Here is a 22,343-nt window from a genome sequence, read left to right on the forward strand (position 1 = left end):
CATAATCGTATTAAAGTCATTCTTTGGAATTTTAAAAATAAGACTTCATAATTTATAAAATCAAAATTTTAAATAGAAGTTATTCTTCCACCATAAGTGGCGCCTCGTTATTATGGTTGTAAATTAATTAAATAATTTGTATTCAATTCAATATTCAAATTTTAATATTCATATTTGACAAATATTTAATTCAAATTTAAATATAAATATTCAACTCGATTAATATTCAAATATAAAATATAAAATCACAATATATATTCGATTCATTTTAATTTCATTCGATTTATTTACCACCCTATATATAACTATGCGAAAATTGAACGCTTTTGCATTTTCATATACTAGTGGTGGCATTATAAAATAAAATCATGAACCGGAAATTGAAACTTCAATTCGTTCGTATTTCACTTTTTTTTTGTATTAATTAGTATATTCTTTAAAACGTATATAAAGAATTTTACAACTGAATTCCATCAAAACTATTCCTAAATCTTTTATTGCACGAGTTTGAATGTGAAATTCATACAAAATTATACATATATATACGTGACGTGCAAAGGGTTAAATTACAATTCCCTTCTAAAATACAAATTACAAAACATGAATTTTCCGTGAAATATTTATGAATTTATCGCGAAATTATATCAATTCAAAAATTGAAATTTGTCACTCTCTATGAAATCCGAACTCATAATCATAAATTCATTGATTCATTATAGATTTTCATGATCCAAAGAGTTGAAAATAATTCATAGATAATATTTTTAAATGAATTTTTATTTTAATCCCTCTTTATCTGACGTTGGAAACCAAATTGACTAAGTACTTTGAAACTTGTAGTCTTAATTCGTGCTCCCATGTTGTCGAATCGAGTACTTATATAGGAGCAATGATAGAGCCAAGAATTATCATAAGAGAATTGAACTTTTACGGGGGTTCGGAAATAATAGTTCCCGAGTAAAAAAAAAAATGGCAATTCATACAGTATTTTTTTCATTGAAAAATAAGGATTATAATAATAATAACGAACAACATTTTCATTGATTAAATAGTTCTAATATATTACAAATAACTTAAAAATAGATACTTGGTGAGCTAGTTGTTTCTGTTTGATAAAACAATGACAATTGATTTCGACGTGTACTCATCGATTGAAAACATTAGAAGATCTTCTCGTTATCAGTTACTAAGAAAATATCATTCTCAATGCACACGACTAAATTGTCATTCATCAATTCTTCTTTCATATGATTTCGCAAATTACTCTTGACAATATTCATTGCAGAATATGCTATCTCAATAGTAGCCGTGACTACGGGTAAAAACAATGTCAACTCAATTATCCAATAAATCAATTGAAAAATTAAATGACTACCACTTTTAACTATGTTGTGTTCTAAATATCTCTATGTGAAGATAAGACTCTCTCTCCCATTCTCTCTCTCTCCCTCCCTATCCCTCTCTCTCTCCCTCCCTCTCATATATACATTCTCTTAATTCATACATTTCACACAAAAAAATAATATTCTAAAAAAAAAAAGGTTGGGGATGGGCATAATATTCGCTTATGCCCACCTAAGCCCCTCAGTGGCTCCGCCTCTGGTTGGGAGTTGGCACGATAGAATTAAAGCTTCTTATGGCTCAACTTATAGTTTTGGAGGCTCAAATACAAAATTGACAATATGGTGGGAGAATTCTAACAACGAGGTTTAGAAGTCTTAATTAATTTTGAATTTTGACATTGTGATGATTAAGTATTGTCCAATCTCATGCAAAAATATTAGGATGAACGGAATTGCAAAAGAACGGAAGATTGGGTCATTATTGAAGCGTTTGATTGATTAATTGATTCTTGTGCAATTAGCTAACTTGATTATATATCATGGTACAATTTACAAGCTAAAAGGAAAAAAAATATATATATATATATATATATATACTTAGTCATGATATGTGTGTCTATGCATTCATGATTCATGTATGTAAATTTGGAAAAAAAGGAGAAATGTGTGTTATGGAAAAAGAAAAACGTGACAGCAAAAAGGGAGGAGCAGTGTGCAAAAAGAAAAAGGAAAGATGGTCAAATTGAACCTCGAAGACTACTTCCGATTCTCTCTACTATCTTTATCGAAATTATAATACCATTTTTTCTCACTTTCTTTTAGTATTAATTTGAATTCCCTCTTCTTCTTTTGCAGGAATCAGATTGAAAATCAATAATCTCAACTAAATATATATGTTTACTAAAAAAACTAAATGAAACATTTGTTTGGTGTTATAAATCATAATCTATAGTCTCAACTAAAAACATTCTTTTAGGGGAACTAAAAACAATTAAAACGCAATGAGTCAAAAAAATGTGTGTGAGAGAGAGATCTTTTTTCAGCCATGTGCGAAAAACTACTTGTAGCTAGCTAGAATTTTTAACGGTCCTATAATCGAAATCTTACATACACGAGTGGAAAATCACTTAAACTAACCGAATATATATATAATTCTCAAACATTTAAATTTGATGCAATAGTGTTAAATATTTCTAAAATAATATAACACTAAAAATACTCGTCTAATACAACTCCACGAAGAATCAACGTACAGGATAAGCAAGGCATAAACAAAACTAGAAAAACTGATTAATTCACAATTCTAATATAAAAAAAAGGGCACATACAGTAAAAAAAACAGGTCGCAAAAAAGTGAACAATATAACCAATCACTCGCACAACAAAGTTTAATATATCATAATATATATACATGAAATTTAATTATATTACTAAACAATCATGAACTTAGAGGGACATCATGAAATTCCAAGATAATGAAATATAATGAGTGGGCTCAATCTAAAAAAAATGGGATATTCAATTTAGGTTATCCAATTCTAAGTCGACATGCAAGTAATTACACATAATTTTAAATTTTAATTTTCTTATTATTGGAGTGTATATAGTAATTTGATATGTTGTGGGGTTATAAGCAAAAGGGTATAAATCTGAAAGGGCATTTTTAGAATGTAGAGATTTGCTGGACGGTGCCTCAATGGTGCTGAGTTGGCCAACTTTAAAATCCATAAAGAAAAAGTTATTGACAAAAGAAAATGAAGTGTACTAAATAAATAAACTAGCAAGACCTATATAATTATGTGTTAAATTTACTCCTCACACACACATATATACATAGTAAGATAATGGAAAAAAAACAAATGATTGACATACGATTTGAGATAAAGGAAAGTATATACATATGATATAAGAAAAGTGAATGTATGTAAAATGTGCATGGAGGCTGCAGTGCAGCAGCAATCTCTTTTTCTCTTTAAATTTTAGTTCTTTTTATGCGATTCCACTCAACTATCACCTCGATTTTTGCAGCCCTTAATTTCCCCACTCTATATATATATGTGCCACTTTGTCACACACCTCCAACAATATATATTTCTCAACGCTCATTAACTAACTTAGCCAAAATTCCATTTCATCTATTTTAAGGTATGCTTTGCTCTCTTCTCAACAAGCTAGTTCCATGCATTACTCGTTAGTATATATTCTGTCTCGATATGGATATATTTATCTAATTGAGTGTGACATTGACGTCGAAATAATAATAAAATAATACTCCTATATTTGATTAGGGAGAAAAAGAAAAGATGAACAGGCCGGGCGATTGGAGTTGTCGGGCCTGCCAGCACCACAATTTCCAGCGGAGAGAGTCGTGCCAGCGATGCGGGGGCCCGAAGCCCGCGTTCGGGTTCACCACGGGCCCGGACGTCCGGCCCGGCGACTGGTACTGCGCCGTCGCCAACTGCGGGGCCCACAACTTCGCCAGCCGCTCCACCTGCTTCAAGTGTGGCGCCTTCAAGGATGAACTCGCCGCCGCCGCCGGTGCCTTCGACTCCGACTTCTCGCGGCCCCGTGCCGCCGCCGCCAACCGCTCTGGCTGGAAATCCGGCGACTGGATTTGCACTAGGTACCAATTCAAAGATTATTAATCATTTAATTGAAACACATTTATAGTCATGCGAAATACTACTTCATATATTAATTCCTCTATGATTTTATTTAATAGTGTAATACTTATAAAGTAGAATTTGGGGAGGAATAGATTTAATTAAAATTATAAAAATTTCAACAGGTATGGATGCAACGAGCACAATTTTGCGAGCAGGCTGGAATGCTTCAGGTGCAATGCGCCAAGGGAATCCAGTGGCAACTCTTTCTTCTAATTATTTATATTTTTGGGTAATTTCTTCTTCCCCCTTTTTTTAAAACACAAAGTATTTGGATTTTTTTTGTTTGATCAGTAATTGTTTTTTATTTTTTTTTCAGGTATAAACTATGAAAAGCATGATATGAGGGAACAAGTAATGGAATCGTGGACGATAATATATGGTCTTTGCTCCCAAGGATATGATTTAGCTACTCTGCATTTCCCAATTTATTTTTCTGTTTTCTTAATTTTGATTTCCTTAATTAGGGAATTAGCGTTAGGCGAGCTATTGTTGCATTTTTTTTTATGATGGTAGGAAGTTTTAGTATTTGATTTTGTGAGCTAGGCATTTAAGATGTAGCTAGCGTTTGTATTTCATGTTATTTTCATCTACTTATAATATCGATATTGTATGGTTATAAAAAATCGCATTTATCTTAGACTCTTAATTGACCGAGACAATCAAGTTACTAATTGGAATTTGGACAAATATATTCAACTGGATTATAAAATATATATCGCGCGGCTCATTATTTCAAAAATAACATATATATATATATATATATATATATATATATATATATATATATACATATATATATTTTTATTCATCATGAACAAATCTATATATTTTACGAACAGATCAACATAAATAATGAACAGACATATTTAATAAAAATAGAGAAAAAAACTTAGCCACTAACAGGATTCGAACCCGGGGCAAATTGTTGTTCATGCGGTACATTGATTTGTTCATCAAAATTATAGATCTGTTCGTTTTTGTTTCACGATTTCTCTATTCTCTAAATATTTAGCATTCTCTGTTGAACCCTTCTCCATATATATATATGCTACATACTTTACGTGAGCATCACTCACGTTTAGCCCTTGTTAGCATTATCTTTTTTGTTTTAGACATTTATTTTTATTCTAATACTTCATAAATTGTTATTAGGATCATTAATTTTATAATAACAAAAAATCAAAGTCCGATTTGTTCATATTCCCTTGAACTTCAAATAATTAATAAAAAGAACAAATTAGACTTTGATTTTTATGTTATTTATAAAATTAATGATCCTAATAACGATTTATGAAGTATTAGAATAAAAATAAATATCTAAAATAAAAAAAAATAATGCTAACGATGGCTAAATGTGAGTGATGCTCACGTAAGATGCTCACATAAGGTATGTAGCATAACATTCATGATATGATAATTATAATTTATAAATACTTCTAAAATAAAATAAATAGGAGATGGAACTATATATAAATCTCCTGTTTGATGCATGCATATATATAGAATATGATTGACCAATCAAAAGACAAAAATGAAATGTATATTAGTTAATCACCCATTTAATTAAGTGATTTTAATTAAATAACATTTGAAATTAAAATAAATAAATTTTTTGTGATTTGATATTTAGTTTAATTTTTTTACATACAAATAAGTCTTTCCGTCATAAAAAGGAAAAGAAAAACACAAGCAAACATATGGAGTAAAGATTACACTTTTGATTCAAAAGTTTTGAACCTCTTGGAATCTTTTCCTTTTCATCATATATATACATATAAATCTTCCTTTGATATTAGGCATCTTTTGAAACTTGGAATTTGAGCTGCAGCCTCTTTTTTGTTGTTCCTCCCTTTTGACTCCTTCAATAACAAAATTTGCTTTTCTGTCAACTCAAAAAATACACAAAAACTATCAATGACATAAAAGATCTTTTTAAAAATTAGTGTTAGTGGTGTGGGTGTAACATTACACTAGTACCCCAAAATTAATTTTTATTTGTTACATTTACGTCTTTGTTCCCTATGCAATTCTAATTTTAATGAAGTTAAATCAAATTTTAATTATTTATCTCATAACTTAATTATAAAAAAATATATTTAACTTATAAAATAACTAAAGTTTTAAATTTTACATATTTTGTATTCACAAAAATACTACTCAATCGTTTGTAAATATTTATACTAATAAATTCAACAATTTTTTGAAAAGAACTTCAAAAAAAAAAAAAAAACTCGACTAAATCAGATAAATTGCTGGATTATTTAAATACCTCACTAAAAACTTATACATGATTAATAAGAAAATTACAGAATATATACAAAACTTATTAATCATTTGAACGAGTTATTGATAATATAAAATAGCATAATATTGACTAAATATATTTTTATAATGTACTAATAACGATGATAAAATGCCATTTAATTAGCTATTAACTGTGATAAACTGCTTAAAGAATCATTCCTCATTGATGTCAATTAGTATAAGAATTATACTTATATTTACTTCATTAATTTTCATCATCATTTCATTTCCAAAATTCATTACTATATTCTATTATTACGATATTATTCATACATATCAATCACACCCTCATACTATTGTGAATAAGATCAGTGAGACTCAATGTACAAAATAAGATCAAAGGTACCCTCAAAAAAAAAAAGATCAAAGGTTGACTTCTTATTATACCTCTTACTCCATTAATTGTTTTTAATAAAAGGTTGAGAATTGCTCTGGCTAATTATTTTATTTTATTTAATTTTTCAAAATCATTCTTATAATAGTTGACAATGATTGAGGTAGCTAGATTTGTGAATGTCTCACGTCAATCTATCTATCTGCATGTCAGTAAGTAATGATTACATAATTAAAGATATTCTTCGTACGTGATATGAACTCATTCCAAATAATTTGCTTACAACTTTTACAACACAACTCATTTATTCCACCAATCTCCTGCATTTTTTTTTCTTCCTTTTTCTTTAAATTAATACTCACTATTTACTTCGTCTTGAATAAATGTTTCCAAATAAGTTACTATTTTAAACTCTATACAAAAAATAATTATAAAACATATACAAATTTACCTTTACTTGAGTGTGACCCACCAAAATTAGTGAGTAATTTTTAAAAAGTGGCCTACAATTGTTGACCAAATTAGTGAGTAATTTTGACATTTTTAGAAAGTGGCCTACAATTGTTGACCAAATTAGTGAGTAATTGTTGACTTAATTAAAGTAAACTTTTGCCATTTTTAGAAAGTAGCCACTTTTAATGGGACACCCAAAAAGGAAATGTGGCCACTTTTATTGGGACGGAGGGAGTACTATTTTAAACTCTATACAAAAAATAATTATAAAACATATACAAATTTACCTTTACTCTTTGCAGTACTATTCCGACTTAACACACTTCGTATGTTACACTATAAGGGTAAAAATAATAATATTTCAATTTTCTTGATAGACATATTCCACAGTTAAAAACATTTATTTGAAAATGAAGGTTTTTTTTTTGGATAAATTACATAAGTAAATAAAAAAATTAGACCGCACAACGATGAACTCAAATTCAAGACCTCAGGCCTTAGACATTAACCACCTACCTACTAGACCAACACACGTAAATTGAGGTATCTTTTTTTCGTGGTCTAATGTATCACATGTCAATTAATATGTGCAAGGATATAATTAAGGGATAATGCCGTGAAAAACCATGAACTTTGGTGTCATTTTAAAATTTTCCATGAACTATTTTTTTTATCCAATTTTCCATGAACTTAAACGCCTGAACAATTCTTCCACGAATTTTTCCTCCGATGAAGCTCCGGGCTGACATGGCAATTTTTAGGCAATACGAGCTGATATGGCGCTTATGTGGACCAAAAATTGCCACATGGAAAAAAAAACACGAATTGTTCTTCTTCCTCACCCTTCTCTCTCTCTACGTTCTCTCTCTTCTCTCTTGTCTCTCTCTCGCTCTCCTCCGGCGGACGTCGCCGGTTTTCGCCGCATCCGGCGCCGCGAGGCCGGCGCCTTTTCTTCTCCCTCTTTCCTTCCAAATTCTCGAACTACAAACTTCCTAGGGTTTTTAAATTTTTCCATTTCAGATCTGCAAGTCGGTGGAAATTTTCCCATTTCAGATCTGCAAGTCGGTGGAGGATTGGGAGGACGAAAGCTGCAAGTCACCGCCGCCAGTCACGCCTCTCTATCCCTCGCTCGATCCCCCATCTCTCTCTGTTGTTGCTGTGCTGGTGAAGTTGCAGAGAATTCCAACCCCCAAATCCATTTCTCCGACCTCCTCTTCTCCGCCGCCGATCATGGCCTCCCTCCGGACACAGAGAACTCGGAGGCCGTACCCCTCCACCTCCTCGCCACCCTCTTCCGCGCCTCCACCTCCCTCCAACCCCCCTTCCGCGCCCTAATCCGCGATATAACCGCCAGAGACGGCGCCCCGCCGCTCTGCATATAATCTCCGACTTCTTCATGGGCTGGGCTAACGAGGTCGACGAATCCTCCGTGGAATTAAGGTAAAAACGACGCCGTTTTACCCCCAATGAAATGACGTCGTTTTGGTTTCCTGTCCGACGGTGCCAATGTCATATTTCAGGTTATTTTAAAATGCATGTCAGCATTCAATTTGGGGGATTTTTGAAAATTGTGGAAAAAAATTGTTCAACCCCTTAAGTTCATGGAAAATTGGATAAAAAAAAATAGTTCATGGAAAATTTTGAAATGACACCAAAGTTCATGGTTTTTCACGGCATTAACCCCATAATTAAAGCTATCTTTGATGGTGTTGTTTTAACGAATTTTCTTTTGGGGATAGGGTTTTAGTTTTCTTTATATTTCGAAATTTGATCGTAATTAATAACCGTATATGTATTTTATTTATCAACAATTTAAAATATTCTTCTTCGTCTCATTTTATTTGTGTATTTTTTTTTTGATTATCCTTATTTGACCTGGTCTATTTTCTTTTAGGTAATCACTTTACACTATCTAATATATATAGTCTTATTTTCTAAATAATCGTACCAAAAAAAAATAAAAAAAATAGATCAAGCCGACCTAGATGGAGGGAGTAATGTATATGGTATAATAGTATACATAATACAATATGAATCAGTAACCCTTGTTTCAAGGCGTTTTGAGTTGAACAAGAAAATGAATAAACAAAATACTTAACATGATCACATTGAATACCAAGATACCAAACAACTTATACCATTTTGAGAACATTATTAAATATGAAATTAATGAAAATTCAAAATCTTGGTAACAATTAAATAAAAGGGTCCTTGAGCTCTCACAATTTTTTATTTTTATTTTTATTTTATGATATCCATCATATTCAATTGTAGCAATAAAATAAATTGAAGAAATATTGACATGCATTGGATTCCAAAGCTTTAAGAGGTGATAAAATCTTAGATGTTGTTTTCATTGAGCTCTCTTGAGAAGCATGCTTAATGAGAGATAATTAATTGGTCAAAAAGCAACCAAATTGTTGATTGGTGTCTGCAACTATGCTACATATTTAGCTTTGAAGAGATTCTTGTCTCTCTTTAACCACTTTGATGTGTTTTCTCGTATGCAAGTCAAAGTATTTGGGTATTACACTGTTAATGTTATGCTTCATCAAATATTATATACCACCCTCCGTCCCATTCCAATAGGCTCATTTTTATTTTTGAGTAAAAAAGTTATATTTAATTGGTGTGGTCCGTGTGGACCACACCACTTTAGCTACCACTTTTCTACTAAAATTAATTTTTCTTAACTCTCCGTGCCAAAGAAGTGAGCCTATTGAAGTGGGACAGAGGAAGTATATATTAAGTAAAATGTAGAATTTAAATCGTGCTACCATCCATGTTGCTTCTTGCTCTATATTATATACACACATCATGGCTTATACGCAATACCAAGAAATTCAATAAAACCAAAAATGAGAATGAATTAAAAAATTGGCCCATAGACTTGAAGTAGAATGAAATGATCTGAAAAAAGGGATTAAGTGTATAAAATGGTCTATAAACTTTCATTATTTTTTAAAACATGAAACTTTGCATAAAGTTTTAATTTTGGCTTATGACTGAGAATTTGATGTTGGAAAATTGAATCAGCTCGTTGGATTCACGCGTAAAATGTACAATAAATGAGATGGAGCGATGAGAATTCGGTGAAAGTTTTTTAAAAAATAAACAAATATTCAAATTATTTTTAAAAAATCCAAAATTCGAATCATAAGCTATACTAAACAAAAAAAAAAAGTAGAGATAGTAGCATATTAATGTCATTCAAAGCTCTAAATTTCATGCTCTTTTATAACTTTGAAAGAGGAAACTTTAATCATCACTTCACAGTGGTGGCATATGGCCCTCCAAAAATGTGCATTTAAAGGGAAAAATGTATGGATTTTTATCACTTACTGTGATAGTCAATGATACCAAATACAATAACTAAAGAAGATTGTTTTTTCCCATCCAATTTTTCTTAGTGCTATAAAAAAGATTGCTTTTTTATCCCCCTTTTTCTTCTTAGAGTATAAAGCACATTTTTATAAGCCTACTAATTGGTCCATTTTCCAGAAGTACAAATCATTGAAGTGTTCTTTTAGGAGAAGTAAAAATCATTCAAGAATTATTTTTCTTCAAAAAATAGTGTTTGTTTATAAATTTTTCTCTTAAAATAAATTTAATAAATTTCATGTGTAAAGTTTTTTTTTTTTTTTTGATAAAATGTGTAAAGTTTTCTTCTTTCTTATTTTCTACCCCTTTTTCATGAAAAAAATTGAAAATTTTATGTATTCATAAAAAAATACTAAAAAAATAATACTCCACACAGATTATTACAGAATTATATCATCATTGAGAGAATGCACAATAGAAACCAAAAAATACTAAAAAAATGTTATTTTTTTAACCTGAAATTTCTACTGTTATCAAACAATTTCAAGAATGATAAGATGTTTCCTTGCAAGAATGGTAGCAAACTAAGAAAGAATGAAGATATCAAGATTCATATGTGTGTATGTATCATGTAAGTAAGTCTCCTACCATCCCTGCAGCTTCAAAGCCTCATTAAGCCAGCTGCACATTTCTAGCATCTCTGCACCACATGTATCATGGCAAAGCCTGCATTTATAATCAAGATCATCATAATCAATGAACACTAATATAAACAAAAAAAAATAGTACCCTTCAAATCTGGTCCAAGTGAGGTTTCTGAAATCCAGCTGAATGCAGAATGCAGGCAGATTTTTCCCCATGTTCAAAGCTCACCACCTCATCCTCTTCAAACAAGTTTCAAAACATGTTGTAGAAATCAGTGATGCAGCAAGAAAAATTTGGCATCAAAATGATCACCATTTCCTTCAGTAGGGTGCTCCCTACCTGTGCCATGGCCTAAGAAAACATGCAGTTGCTTCACATGAAGCACGTTGCTGAGGCTCGATCCATCCATTTTGGGCCCTCAATGACCTAAAAAAACGCCCACCTTGCCGACTTACATCAATCACCCGAAAGAGAATGAGAGATTATGGAAATGGTGTTACTTGTAAAATGGAAGCCAGCCACTAAGAACTATGACAGAGCTCAAGTTTTCCAGAAACCGAAGTCCTGCTACCATCTTCGCCAAGAATGTAGTGTGTGGACCGCGTATAGAGCAAGCTGCAGCGCCTATGCTGAATCCTCCGATGCCTAGTTTGACTGCAGATGAAGCGCAAGAATTCACAAACAATGTCATTTTCATGCCTTATTGAATATCAAGAATGTAGTTTGATATGAACATTTCATTCAAAAAGGGAAAGAAGCCTTACCATCACAAGGCTCTCTTGAAAAGATCTGTGCAATGAGTGCAGCTGTTTCATTCAGTCCTTGTGAATCGGGAGACGTATCTTCCTCAGATACGTCTCTTGGATCAAACCCTGTGGATAGACATATCAATAAGGGAAACAGTAGATAACAAATTAACAATGGTTAATACAACAATATAAGGAAAAATCACCATTTGTCATGGAAGAATGATGATGATGATGATGATGAGAAAATGATAAGAGATTGGACAAGTATGTATCTACAAGCGCGACCAGGAAGTCTAGCAAATATAGGAACGGGGCGAGTAGGGGCAGTAGGGCAGATCCACTTCACCTACATGATGTTTTGTGTAAAATGAGATCATTAAATTATCAACCTTATACACCATGATAGGTTTAATCTATGCATGAACCTTACATTGGAACAGGAAGCTTCCCAAGATCTCTGCCCATCTGCAAGAAAACAGATAGTGAGATTTAATTGTCTATGAAACTAACCTCTTCCAATTAGGCTAATTTGCTATATCTAGATATTCAAATAAATTCTAAAAGTTGTTCATACTCAATCTTACAATCTAAAGCATGATCATGCAAGAAAAATTTATTACTAACGTGACGAAATCCGGTTGCTCAATCAAGTTGAAAACATAGTAGCTTATTCATATAAACCACCAGATTTCAAGAAATTAGCTAACACAAATTTAAGGCTAATTAGACCAAATCAAGAGAATGAAAGTCTGAAAAGTTCAAAATCCTCAGCCCTCATCCTAATTCTGCAGGTGACAGTGTTTTACGCGATTCACTTCAAAAAATTCAGATAGTAACATACCGCGCTTGAGGTCTTGGAAGCATATCCAATAAGGATTCGGTTTTCAATCCACATAATACATAAGTTACAGAAACAGAATTATAGAAAGATGAAGAAGAATCCATTGGAAAGATCAGAATTTGAACAATAATCTTGAATCCATCAAATTTACCAAAACCTCCCCTTGATCACCAATCAATTGTTGGAAACTAGTTGGGTGCACACATTTCAGATTTGATGCAAAGAATGGCTCACATAATCTTCCCAAACTCGAAACAGAAGAACGAAGCAATGAAGAAGCCATCATACATAGAACCGCTATCACCAAGGCCATGTAGCCATACTATTGTTGCCTGGTGTCTCCCTTTTGGCATTTTTAAACATGAGTTGGTCCAAACTGCAATGCCGTTGCATAGTTTTGTCGGCCTTTAACATTTAATAGACAATGATTAAACATATATTGCGCAGCATTCCTAATTGATCCAAAATTAAAAACAGAACACCCAAGTTCAGAGACAACTGCATCACACATGTCAAAATAAATGAAGGTAAAATATTAAACCACACCCCTTGGAGAGCTAGAGGTAGCCATATCTTGATACTAATGATAAGATTTCCCCTGCAATGAATAGAATCACAGTTAGCATGCCATACTAATACCCCAAAACACACACACATACTGCGTGAGAATTCTTCCCAAAAGCAGTAAAGGACTATCATTCAAGAACTGTTGAATGGCCATCTCTTCTAGTTCTAAATAGTGTTAAACTCATAAAACACACACACAACTCGTGTAAAAGCGTGTAAACTGGTAAAGATTGAATTTTTTTTACGTTCATCAAACGTCCCCTCACGTTTTCATGCATGTGAGAATGTTGGGACATGGAAATGCGATGGTAAAATAACCACCTCATGCGGAAAAACGCAATCTTTTCGTTTTCCTCATGATTTTTTTCCCCTTTTGGTGCGTCTAATTTTAAAAAGCTTTGGCATCCACTACTAACCTGGCGTTTTCTAGAGTCGTAGAGGCGCTGAAAGCAACCCAAAAAGTGGCAATGCAGAATCACCTGAAATCGAAGAAGAAGAAGTAGGAGAGAGAGAGAGGTTTTTGGTGTGTTGGAAGTGGGAAAGTGTGGAGCCTTGTGTTTTGATAGTGGATTCGGTATTTATATATCGCGAGCCGGGCTAACGAACTCAGCTAATATTCTTACTGGCTATTTCCACATGTCGATTGCTCATTTGCTCCAAAACCAACCCTAATTCTCATAAACGTTCTTCTTTCTACGCTTGCTGTTTGGTAGTATTAGGAATTAAGCATACATAATCAGCTCTCTCCCAAAATAGTGTTTCCTCTCTAATCCAAGGGGGGATTGAATTTAGACAATTTCATTGTTAGAATTAGAATCATAAAATTCGTCAAAAATGAGACTCTCTTACTAATATTATACTTACTATATACACATGCACCTATATATTAACATGGAATTGAATAAAACCGACCTAAATGTACAGTAAGTGGTCCCCATTGCTCTTTGAATAATTCTACACAATATAAATGTCGTAGTCGCGCTAAATTCTTTAATTTTTTACTTGCTTGATACTCTTAGTTTTCACATTTGAAAAATATATACATTTGAAATTATCACTACATTTAAAGGCGTTCTTCAACAAGAAAATAACTGCAGGCAGACAATTCGATCATTTGGTTAAAAACTGCATGATTATGCAAACGTTGCAGTGGAAAAAAAAAACTGGAGTCAAGGAGAAATTAAGCTTAGCAATGACAAAGACTTCCAATTTCCTAACATTGGGCAAAAATTTGAACAGTTTCGACATAGAGAGATTGTTTCCCATTTAAAGCCCACATCTCTTCAGCTCAAGTCTAGAAATACCATTTGTTCCATACACACAAGACGCTAGCTAGCCTTCGTTAAGTATCGCTACGAGTTCCCAATATTTCAACAAAACTACTTGTATAATTAACTCGAGATCACACAACGTAGCAACTCGAAATCAATCGCGATCGGAATCGGGGGAGCCGTCGCCGTAGGACACCAGGCCTGTCTTGCGAGGGGGGCTTACCGGACGGACGACCTGGAGCTACCCTTCTCCACGCGCTTTGGAGATTCTGAAACCCGTGGTGATCGTGATGCCGATGGGCTCCTGCTTGGGGAAGGTGACCTCCGCCTTTCAGGACGTGGTGGTGAGCCACGGTACCTTTCCACAGGGGACCGACTGCGAACAGGGCTCCGGCTGCGGCTGTAGCGACGGCCACGGTAGCGTACTGGACTTCGAGAGGGACTCGGACTGCGGGTCCTACTTCTCCTACCCCTGTATCTGCACAGTTTCAGCAGGAACTTGAGAATTAATATATAAAACTATAAAAGGAACAAGTGATAACAAATACAAACCTTGGGGGTGTTCTGGCTCGAGGCGGGCTCCTGAAACGCCTAGGGGACCTTCTGTAATTTGAGTATCTACCAGAATTCAATAAAAGAGAACATTAAGCAAAAGAATAATATTCTCGAGTCTAGAAATTACAAGTAGAAAGTGTTCCTCACCGGTCACGGTTACCACCATAACGATACCTAATAGGAGACCGTTCAGGAGAGCGACTCCGGTATCGCCGGACAAATGAGTATCGGTCACTAAATCCCCTTCCTCTTCTAATGCGTTTAGGTGATCCATCAACAGAAGGACTTCTCGACGAGCTCCTACGACGATCAGAGACAGGTGACCTAGCCCGGTGGCCTGCGCTTACTGGACTCCCTGAGAAGCTGCGGCGATTGGTCCTTCTAGGTGCCCTGGCTGGACCTGGACTAGGGCTTCTCCTAACGGGGACCCTACCAGAGCTTCTGCTGACACTTCTATGGGTCAATCGAACTGGGCTCCTGCTTATGCTCCTTCGAGAAGGTCTGCCCGAGCTCCTGCTTGGACTTCGCCGAGAAGATCTCACAGGACTGCGACTAACTGATTTCAATGGTGATCTTCTGGATGAGGTTTCTTGCCGGGCTCTGGGCCACTCTTCCTCTTTGCGGAGAACCGGTGGCACTTCTACTTCTACTACGACTTTGTTGAGAATGAGACCTAGCTGGTGGGCTCACGCTGGCAGTCCTCCTGTTGCTCCGTGCTGGACTCCTGCTGCTGCCATAATATTGTGGGCTTCTACTGCCACTAGGACTCCTACTCCTGCTCTTTTTTGCACCAACAATAGGACTTTTGCCAGCATTTCTGGGACTGAGGCTCATGCTCTTACTCATGGATCTTCTAGGACTTAAGCTTTCGACTTCTGCCAATTAGAGATCCAATAAATCACAAGTTTTTAGAGGATAAGCATAAAAATATGCGGACAACAATTAAAGGGATATAGACCTAGATTTGCTTGGAAGATCATCCAATACATCAGGGTGCCTATCAGCAGCTCTGTCAGATCCGATTCCTACTCCAGTTCCATTACTTTGATGGTCTCCATTTTCCCTTGGGAACTCACCCTCTTCCTTGTCAGACAAGTCTGCCTCCCCTTTTTTATGATTAACTTTTGAATTCTCTCGCGCAAGAGGCGATTGATTTCCTTCAGGGGAGATGGAACATTACAACAGTAAGAAAGAGTACTTTCAAGAAGGAAAAAGACTTCGCAGAGGTAGTCGTTATCTAACCAGAGGGTTTATACTTCCCATCAGAAGCACCAACTGCAGCATCATCTTGAGAGCTACTTCCAGATTTAATCTCGTTCTCGCTATCAGAAACACTACTCCTACAATATATTCCACAAGACAAAAATAAATAAACAGAGACCACCAAACAGTTCCTGCTGCCACTAACAGCTTGAAGTCCAGATATGCGTACTCAGTGGTCATCCGTCATCACAGCAGGTAACCATAGCTACTAAGATTAGAGGATAATAATAGAAAAATTAGTCCTTTGGACTTTAAGAAGATATCGTTAAGGAGGTCAAAATTTATAATCTACCAATGTAATTGGCACACAGGAATATCATTTCCAATTTGGAGAGCTAAGCTTACTTAACTAGCTAGACATAAATAAACACCCAGGAGATAAAAGAGTACAGCCTCTAAGGTGCAACAAATCATACTGCTAACCTTTTTAGATTTACGTTTTGACTTTTTATCTCGCCTCTTTCGTCGCTTTTCATGTCGCCTATCCTTTTCTCTTTGCCACGCCTATGTTTGTCCCTCTTAGATCTCTTTCGTTTCTTGTGCTTATCATCACTTGAAGAGCTAGAGTCACTTAAGGAGGAAGCATCTGAGTCAGACTCACTATCAGATTCTGAAGAGTCCGTATCGCTTTCTGATGAGCTATCAGATTCAGAACTGTAATATCTTCTTCTTTTCCTCCTCTTCTTTGATGACTTCTTGTGCTTCCCCTTGCGTTTTACCTCGTTTTTATATTCATCAATTGCATCCTTTCCCATTTTCAACTTATTTCCCCTCTTTTTTATCTGTAGACTCCAAAAATCAGTTTTGCATAAGTGGAGCAGTAAAAACAATGAAAAGGACGTCCAGCAGGAAGTTGAAAGATGCGTCAAAAACATATAATAATGCTAGGTAGCAGAGCACCTTGCCACAGCTCAAATCAGTACGAGGCTCCCATTAATAATAAATAATTATATATAAACCTGAAACAGGTTAGCTTCCTACCATCACATAGTTCTCCAGAATTGACAATTTTCACAGTCACGGTAGGTTTTCCCTCATCATCACCAACATTTTCCATCTTCTTCAGCACCTCATGTCCTTTCACAAGTTTACCAAAGACAATATTTTTCCTGTTGATCACACAAACGACAATTAATTAAGGGTAACATTTATGGAAAAACTATGGAAAAACAGTATGAACGTCACTACAAAGTATATACGGTTGTCCTTATAAATTCTTATCAATCGCACAGAGTAATCACAATTTTTATGTGTGAGGAAAATACATATTTCACATTCAGTTCCATAGGAATTTGGATTTAGAAAAAAGAAATCTTATTATCTGCATAAAAATATGTAGTATAAGAGCCACATCAGATGCTCAGCCCACATTAAAGGAGTTTCTACAGCATTTGGAACACTTAGGTAGGCAGATAAATTTTAACTTTATCAGACTATTTAAGTAAAACATACAGATATACGTGGAGGATGAGCAAGAGATATAAAACATGCCACATATGAACTGCAGCAATATCTCTATATTTAAATACTCACTACCTACTCTGCACCTTAAGAGAGAATCATGTATTTTCATTTCAAGAATTAACAAGTACCCAGAAAAAATAGTCCAACATTTGAAAGAATAGAATAAAAACCTATCAAGGTGATGATCAGCCTTAAAGGTGATACTGAAGAGAGAGCCTCGCTCATCACGATCAGCAATAGCCATAGATAACAAACCAGGGCCATCATGTCTCAGTTTCGGGGACTCATCTGGAACACATAAAACAGTTTTAGAAGCATTTCCTGTTCAATACTGGAAAGTTACGTAACAAGAATTCTTATACACATACCCTATATGAAAATGATGTATGGAAATGAAAACCGTAAGCAGGGCACAAATTTAAAATTGAGCAGCAATATTTAGACAAGGAAAGCAACGTGGGGCACCACAAAATTTCTATGCAACCTCAACCCCATAGCAACATGCCTAAACAAATCAATGCACCAAACCAAAAGTAATATGCACATATTGGCAATTTTTACACTTTGATCAGAAATAATATACACATTTTATAGACACACGAGAGTTTTGACTCCTCCAGATGCAATCCAATAATCCATGTGACATTGCATCTGAGAAAATAGCACTAATTCATTATTGCATCTAAAGCAGTCACATTTTGTAACGAGCATATAATATGGAATTAAATGAGCTGCAAAGATCTATTTTGGTCAATCAGAACTCCTCACCGGGGCAGACAGATATCTAGGATTCCGCACAAGTGAAATGATTATAACCAGGCAAAAGATGTTTCATCACTGATCATAATTTTATTTATGTAACTTATAATCTCATGTATGCTATCAAGAATAATGTTAAGGGACTAAGGTATTAGTTTGAGAGAGAAGATATTTTGAAATGGCAATTGTTAATGACAGAAAGTTAAGCCCTGATTTTGTTTATATTTGAAATTAGTGCAGAAAGAGTAGCATCAGAACTTTAGATGAGAAATATTTGTAAATGAGAAGTTACTCGGTATAGATCCTTGGATGGATTCCACAGAGAACTTCTGGCTAGTGCCAGTTTTCACTCTCTTTTAGTTTTTTCGTCCCTCTTTTCTACTGCTTTTCTTATCTGTATTATTCAATCAAATTAACTCATATTATCCATTTAGCAATGAGACTACATCTAATTCATCACCAGCAATGTGAAAAAGAGACCAAGAATGCCAGGATATCAGCAAAATTTAAGAAACATAAAATATAGATTAATAACATAATTTCCATGTTCAGAACATAATGTCTGCTGTCAGACATCAATCAAAATAGAACATGATTAGATGGTTGGATCAGCAATGCTATCATTACAGAGTTGAAAAGCAAAAGAGATGCAGCCATCTAAGGGTATACAAGAACGGTAGATAATAGATTTAAAGTCTGTCCTCACAATAGCAACATCATCATAGCAGATTAAACAGCACACAAGCTAAAAAAACCATACCCATAGTATCAAATATCATGTTTCAGTCATCCCAACATATTCTGCATTTAAAATAGGAAACTACAGTTCTATGTTGGATCACCATTCAGGTCAATAGTCTGATCCAATTTGGCCAGCTTCAAAAACAATAACATAAGGCTAATGGTTCGACCTGGCTTCAAATTTCAAGATCACACAGCCCACAGAAGTTGGGAATGATCGCCAAACAAATTAGATTCTACATCACCTAGAGTTTGCAGTAAATGGCTAGTAGCTTGTATGCATGCACAAGCATCGGACCAAGGTTAAGCAACTCAAATAATCATTTTGCATTAGTTCTCATATCATTACTTGGCATGATGCTGAACAGCAGTCATGTCAGTCCTCAACCAAGTACAATAATCTAAAGGTTTGACGTATGATAACGCTTAAAAGGGGATTAACATAAGTTAGGAACATTGTCTGGAATCTGGAAACTTGTAAACCAAGTCGTATGTTCCATAAGATTCAAAATATACGCCAAACAATGCAGGCAAGAACATTTACATTCCCTACCATATTAAGAGAAAACAATTGTTCTCATTTGAACTGAAGCTCCAATGCAGCGAGAATAAGGTCAAAGTCATCCCCAACCTTCACAGGCAATAGAAAGGAAATCCATATGTTCTCAAGACAAAAAAGTTGATAAAAGAAAAACATGTGCAAGTGCTATGCCTGTCTCTCTGAACTAGTAGATGCAAATATTAATATCAAAAGTGTCAGATATACATGGCTTATTCCAAGTATGATCAGTTCTCATGAGATGATAAACTATAAAAATAAAAGGTGAAACCAAAGAATAGTTTCATACCTGGAAACTTTCCATCATATATACTTTCCCCACATTTACCTGCAAAGTTAATTAGATTCAGCTCAGGCATACTCAGAGAGAACGGTGGCAAGTATAACGTCAATGCCCACATATAACTTACCATCTTTCCTAAGAAAGTCCCCTCCCTGCAAAATAGTTTAAGGCTGTCAAACATTATAACTACAAAAACAGTGCATTTGGTGCTTTTTAAGCAAGTTTCAGTAAATCATAAAAATGGACAATTCAATAAGTACAACCTTAAAACTATATCACAAGAAATGCAGTCGTGACCATCAGCCCTGTCACAGGATAAACAAGGATAACTGACTAAAACACAAAAGCCACTTCTCATTTATGGCCAACCAATAAAATGGCCAGAGCATATACATCATATAGAATAGAGCTCATGTCTTTAAGCATATGATAGAAAATTTTCAGAAAGTAGATGACATACCTGAGCCACATATCCTTCAATAATACGATGGAAAAATGTTCCTTTATAGTGTAGTGGTTTTCCGGTTTTAACACTAACACCTTTTTCTCCTGAAGGAATGTAGAAAGCGAAAATGAGGTCAAGAATAAGAAATATACCACGCTCAATATAGGATTAATGAACTAGATTGGAGAATCAAACAGGAGACGTCTCAAGAAAACTTATGAACGCATTGTTTGACAATCCGGTGATAGCAGCCTCATGACTTCACGTAACCCATCAATCATGAAAGGTCAATGGGTTGAGGAAAGATATGGGAAGTTACATAAGGTAAAGAAAAATCAGGACCCATGTATGTTCAAGTTTAGGAGTAATGGAGTATGATATGCAATGCATATAATGGTGTAAATTACCAGTGCAAAGTGCGCGGAAATTTTCACAAGTCTTGGGAGCAACATCAGTGAATAGCTGCATTGCACCAATGACATTGGATTAAAACATCAGTTTAGTCAAACAAACAGCAATATATGGTGAAATATAATGTGAATTTGGTAAGCTTGTACCAATGAATTCATTGGGCTGTAAAAGTTACCTCGAAAACCATCCTCTCATAAGGATCTCCATCGATTGAGACATCCAAGAATACTAGCACTTTCGTCTTACTCATTTTTACACACTCCAGCTTCTCCAGCTCACACTGATTTTAACAACACAAATCAATGTCAAATCAAAACACATGACTAAAGAAGTAATTGCAGCATTAATGTGAAGATCATTCTTCTTGTCAAAACAGTTAGCAAAAATCCTACAGCCGCTCAGATCCAAAATTGGGTAAAGGTAAAGTTCCTCCAACATTGTTAGGATTTTCATGATATAAAAGCTTACATCACAGTCATCATGGAAATTCCTAACCAAGTGAATGATCCTACGAATATTTCGAGAAAATGCTCAATAATTAACTACATGCAGATGACAATGCAATAAATCACAGAAGAAAACTCAAATTGCATCGATAGGCAAACAGAAAGAACAATAACAAATCAATAAACATACTGAAACCCTAAACCCTAATAAGAATACTTGTAGCTTAATGCAACACCGAAAACCAAAGCAAATTATTCCAAAATCAACTCTATGCATGACGACAACACCAGCAATCTAAATTTGCGAGAAAACAGAAAAATGTTTGCAACATAAACTTCAATTATACCTCGAAATCCCAAACGGAGAACCGAAATAAGAAACAATCAACAAAATTACACTACAGCATGAATTCAGAGTGTCGAACGAAGAACGAGGAGCATCCAGTAGAATTTGTGCTAGGGTTTTGAGCCCTTGCCAAGCGGTGCAGCTGACAGAGCAGCTCCTCTCCACAGAAAATGTGTCTGGGTGTGGGTGTGTGAAAGAGAGAGTGTGTGACTGTGTGTTTGCGTTGGGTGTGTGCGTGCCTCTGTGGCTGTGGAAAGAAAAACCTAGACCCTTTACTCTCTACTTTATTCTTTAATTTTTATTTTAGGGCCCGTTTGATATTGGGTTATAGCCTGTATAAGTTAATTTATTCCAGATTTATGCTGTGTTTGCTATCCTATTAGGCTTATGCGAATGGCCCAGGTTTAATAAAGGGCCCGGTCTTAATTTGCAAGAATAACCCCGTCTAATAATACCTCCTCCCCCATCCTATAACTTTTATCCTGCGAATCTAGATTACATTTTTGCTACCCTTCTCGCGAATTTCGATGAGAATTCTGCCCTAGCTTCTCACCGCCTCCATCGTTTCCCATACCAT

General features: G+C 34.8%; 2 protein-coding genes and 1 pseudogene across 2 annotated transcripts; 1 reads left to right on the forward strand and 2 right to left on the reverse strand.

Moving 5' to 3' along the window:
• Positions 1–3,338: 3,338 nt before the first annotated feature.
• Positions 3,339–4,643, forward strand: LOC131004835 (RNA-binding protein involved in heterochromatin assembly dri1-like). Its single transcript, XM_057931584.1, has 4 exons — positions 3,339–3,488; positions 3,632–3,966; positions 4,132–4,238; positions 4,326–4,643. The coding sequence occupies exons 2-3, from the start codon at positions 3,647–3,649 to the stop codon at positions 4,220–4,222; spliced, it is 411 nt and encodes a 136-aa protein (XP_057787567.1). The 5' UTR covers positions 3,339–3,488; positions 3,632–3,646; the 3' UTR covers positions 4,223–4,238; positions 4,326–4,643.
• Positions 4,644–11,065: 6,422 nt separating this feature from the next.
• Positions 11,066–13,377, reverse strand: LOC131004813 (uncharacterized). Its single transcript, XM_057931569.1, has 7 exons — positions 13,316–13,377; positions 13,203–13,254; positions 12,254–12,280; positions 12,092–12,161; positions 11,831–11,938; positions 11,567–11,720; positions 11,066–11,147 (listed from the first exon to the last, which is right to left on the reverse strand). The coding sequence occupies exons 1-7, from the start codon at positions 13,375–13,377 to the stop codon at positions 11,066–11,068; spliced, it is 555 nt and encodes a 184-aa protein (XP_057787552.1).
• A 1,039-nt stretch (positions 13,378–14,416) lies between these two features.
• LOC131004831 (peptidyl-prolyl cis-trans isomerase CYP95-like) lies at positions 14,417–22,055 on the reverse strand (annotated as a pseudogene).
• Between the last annotated feature and the right edge of the window lie 288 nt (positions 22,056–22,343).

This window comes from Salvia miltiorrhiza, unplaced genomic scaffold (genome assembly GCF_028751815.1).
Source record: "Salvia miltiorrhiza cultivar Shanhuang (shh) unplaced genomic scaffold, IMPLAD_Smil_shh original_scaffold_462, whole genome shotgun sequence".
Taxonomy (NCBI): Eukaryota; Viridiplantae; Streptophyta; class Magnoliopsida; order Lamiales; family Lamiaceae; genus Salvia; species Salvia miltiorrhiza.

What these genes read in the sequence shown, in the direction of transcription:
- LOC131004835 (XM_057931584.1), top strand. Translation starts at nt 3,647, where the DNA reads ATGAACAGGCCGGGCGATTGGAGTTGTCGGGCCTGCCAGCACCACAAT. An exon ending in GGCGACTGGATTTGCACTAG is followed by an intron (nt 3,967 to 4,131) that starts GTACCAATTCAA and finishes AAATTTCAACAG; the next exon opens with GTATGGATGCAACGAGCACA.
- LOC131004813 (XM_057931569.1), bottom strand. Translation starts at nt 13,377, where the DNA reads ATGGCCATTCAACAGTTCTTGAATGATAGTCCTTTACTGCTTTTGGGA. An exon ending in TTGGGAAGAATTCTCACGCA is followed by an intron (nt 13,255 to 13,315) that starts GTATGTGTGTGT and finishes TATTCATTGCAG; the next exon opens with GGGAAATCTTATCATTAGTA. An exon ending in TACCTCTAGCTCTCCAAGGG is followed by an intron (nt 12,281 to 13,202) that starts GTGTGGTTTAAT and finishes GTTTTCTTGCAG; the next exon opens with ATGGGCAGAGATCTTGGGAA.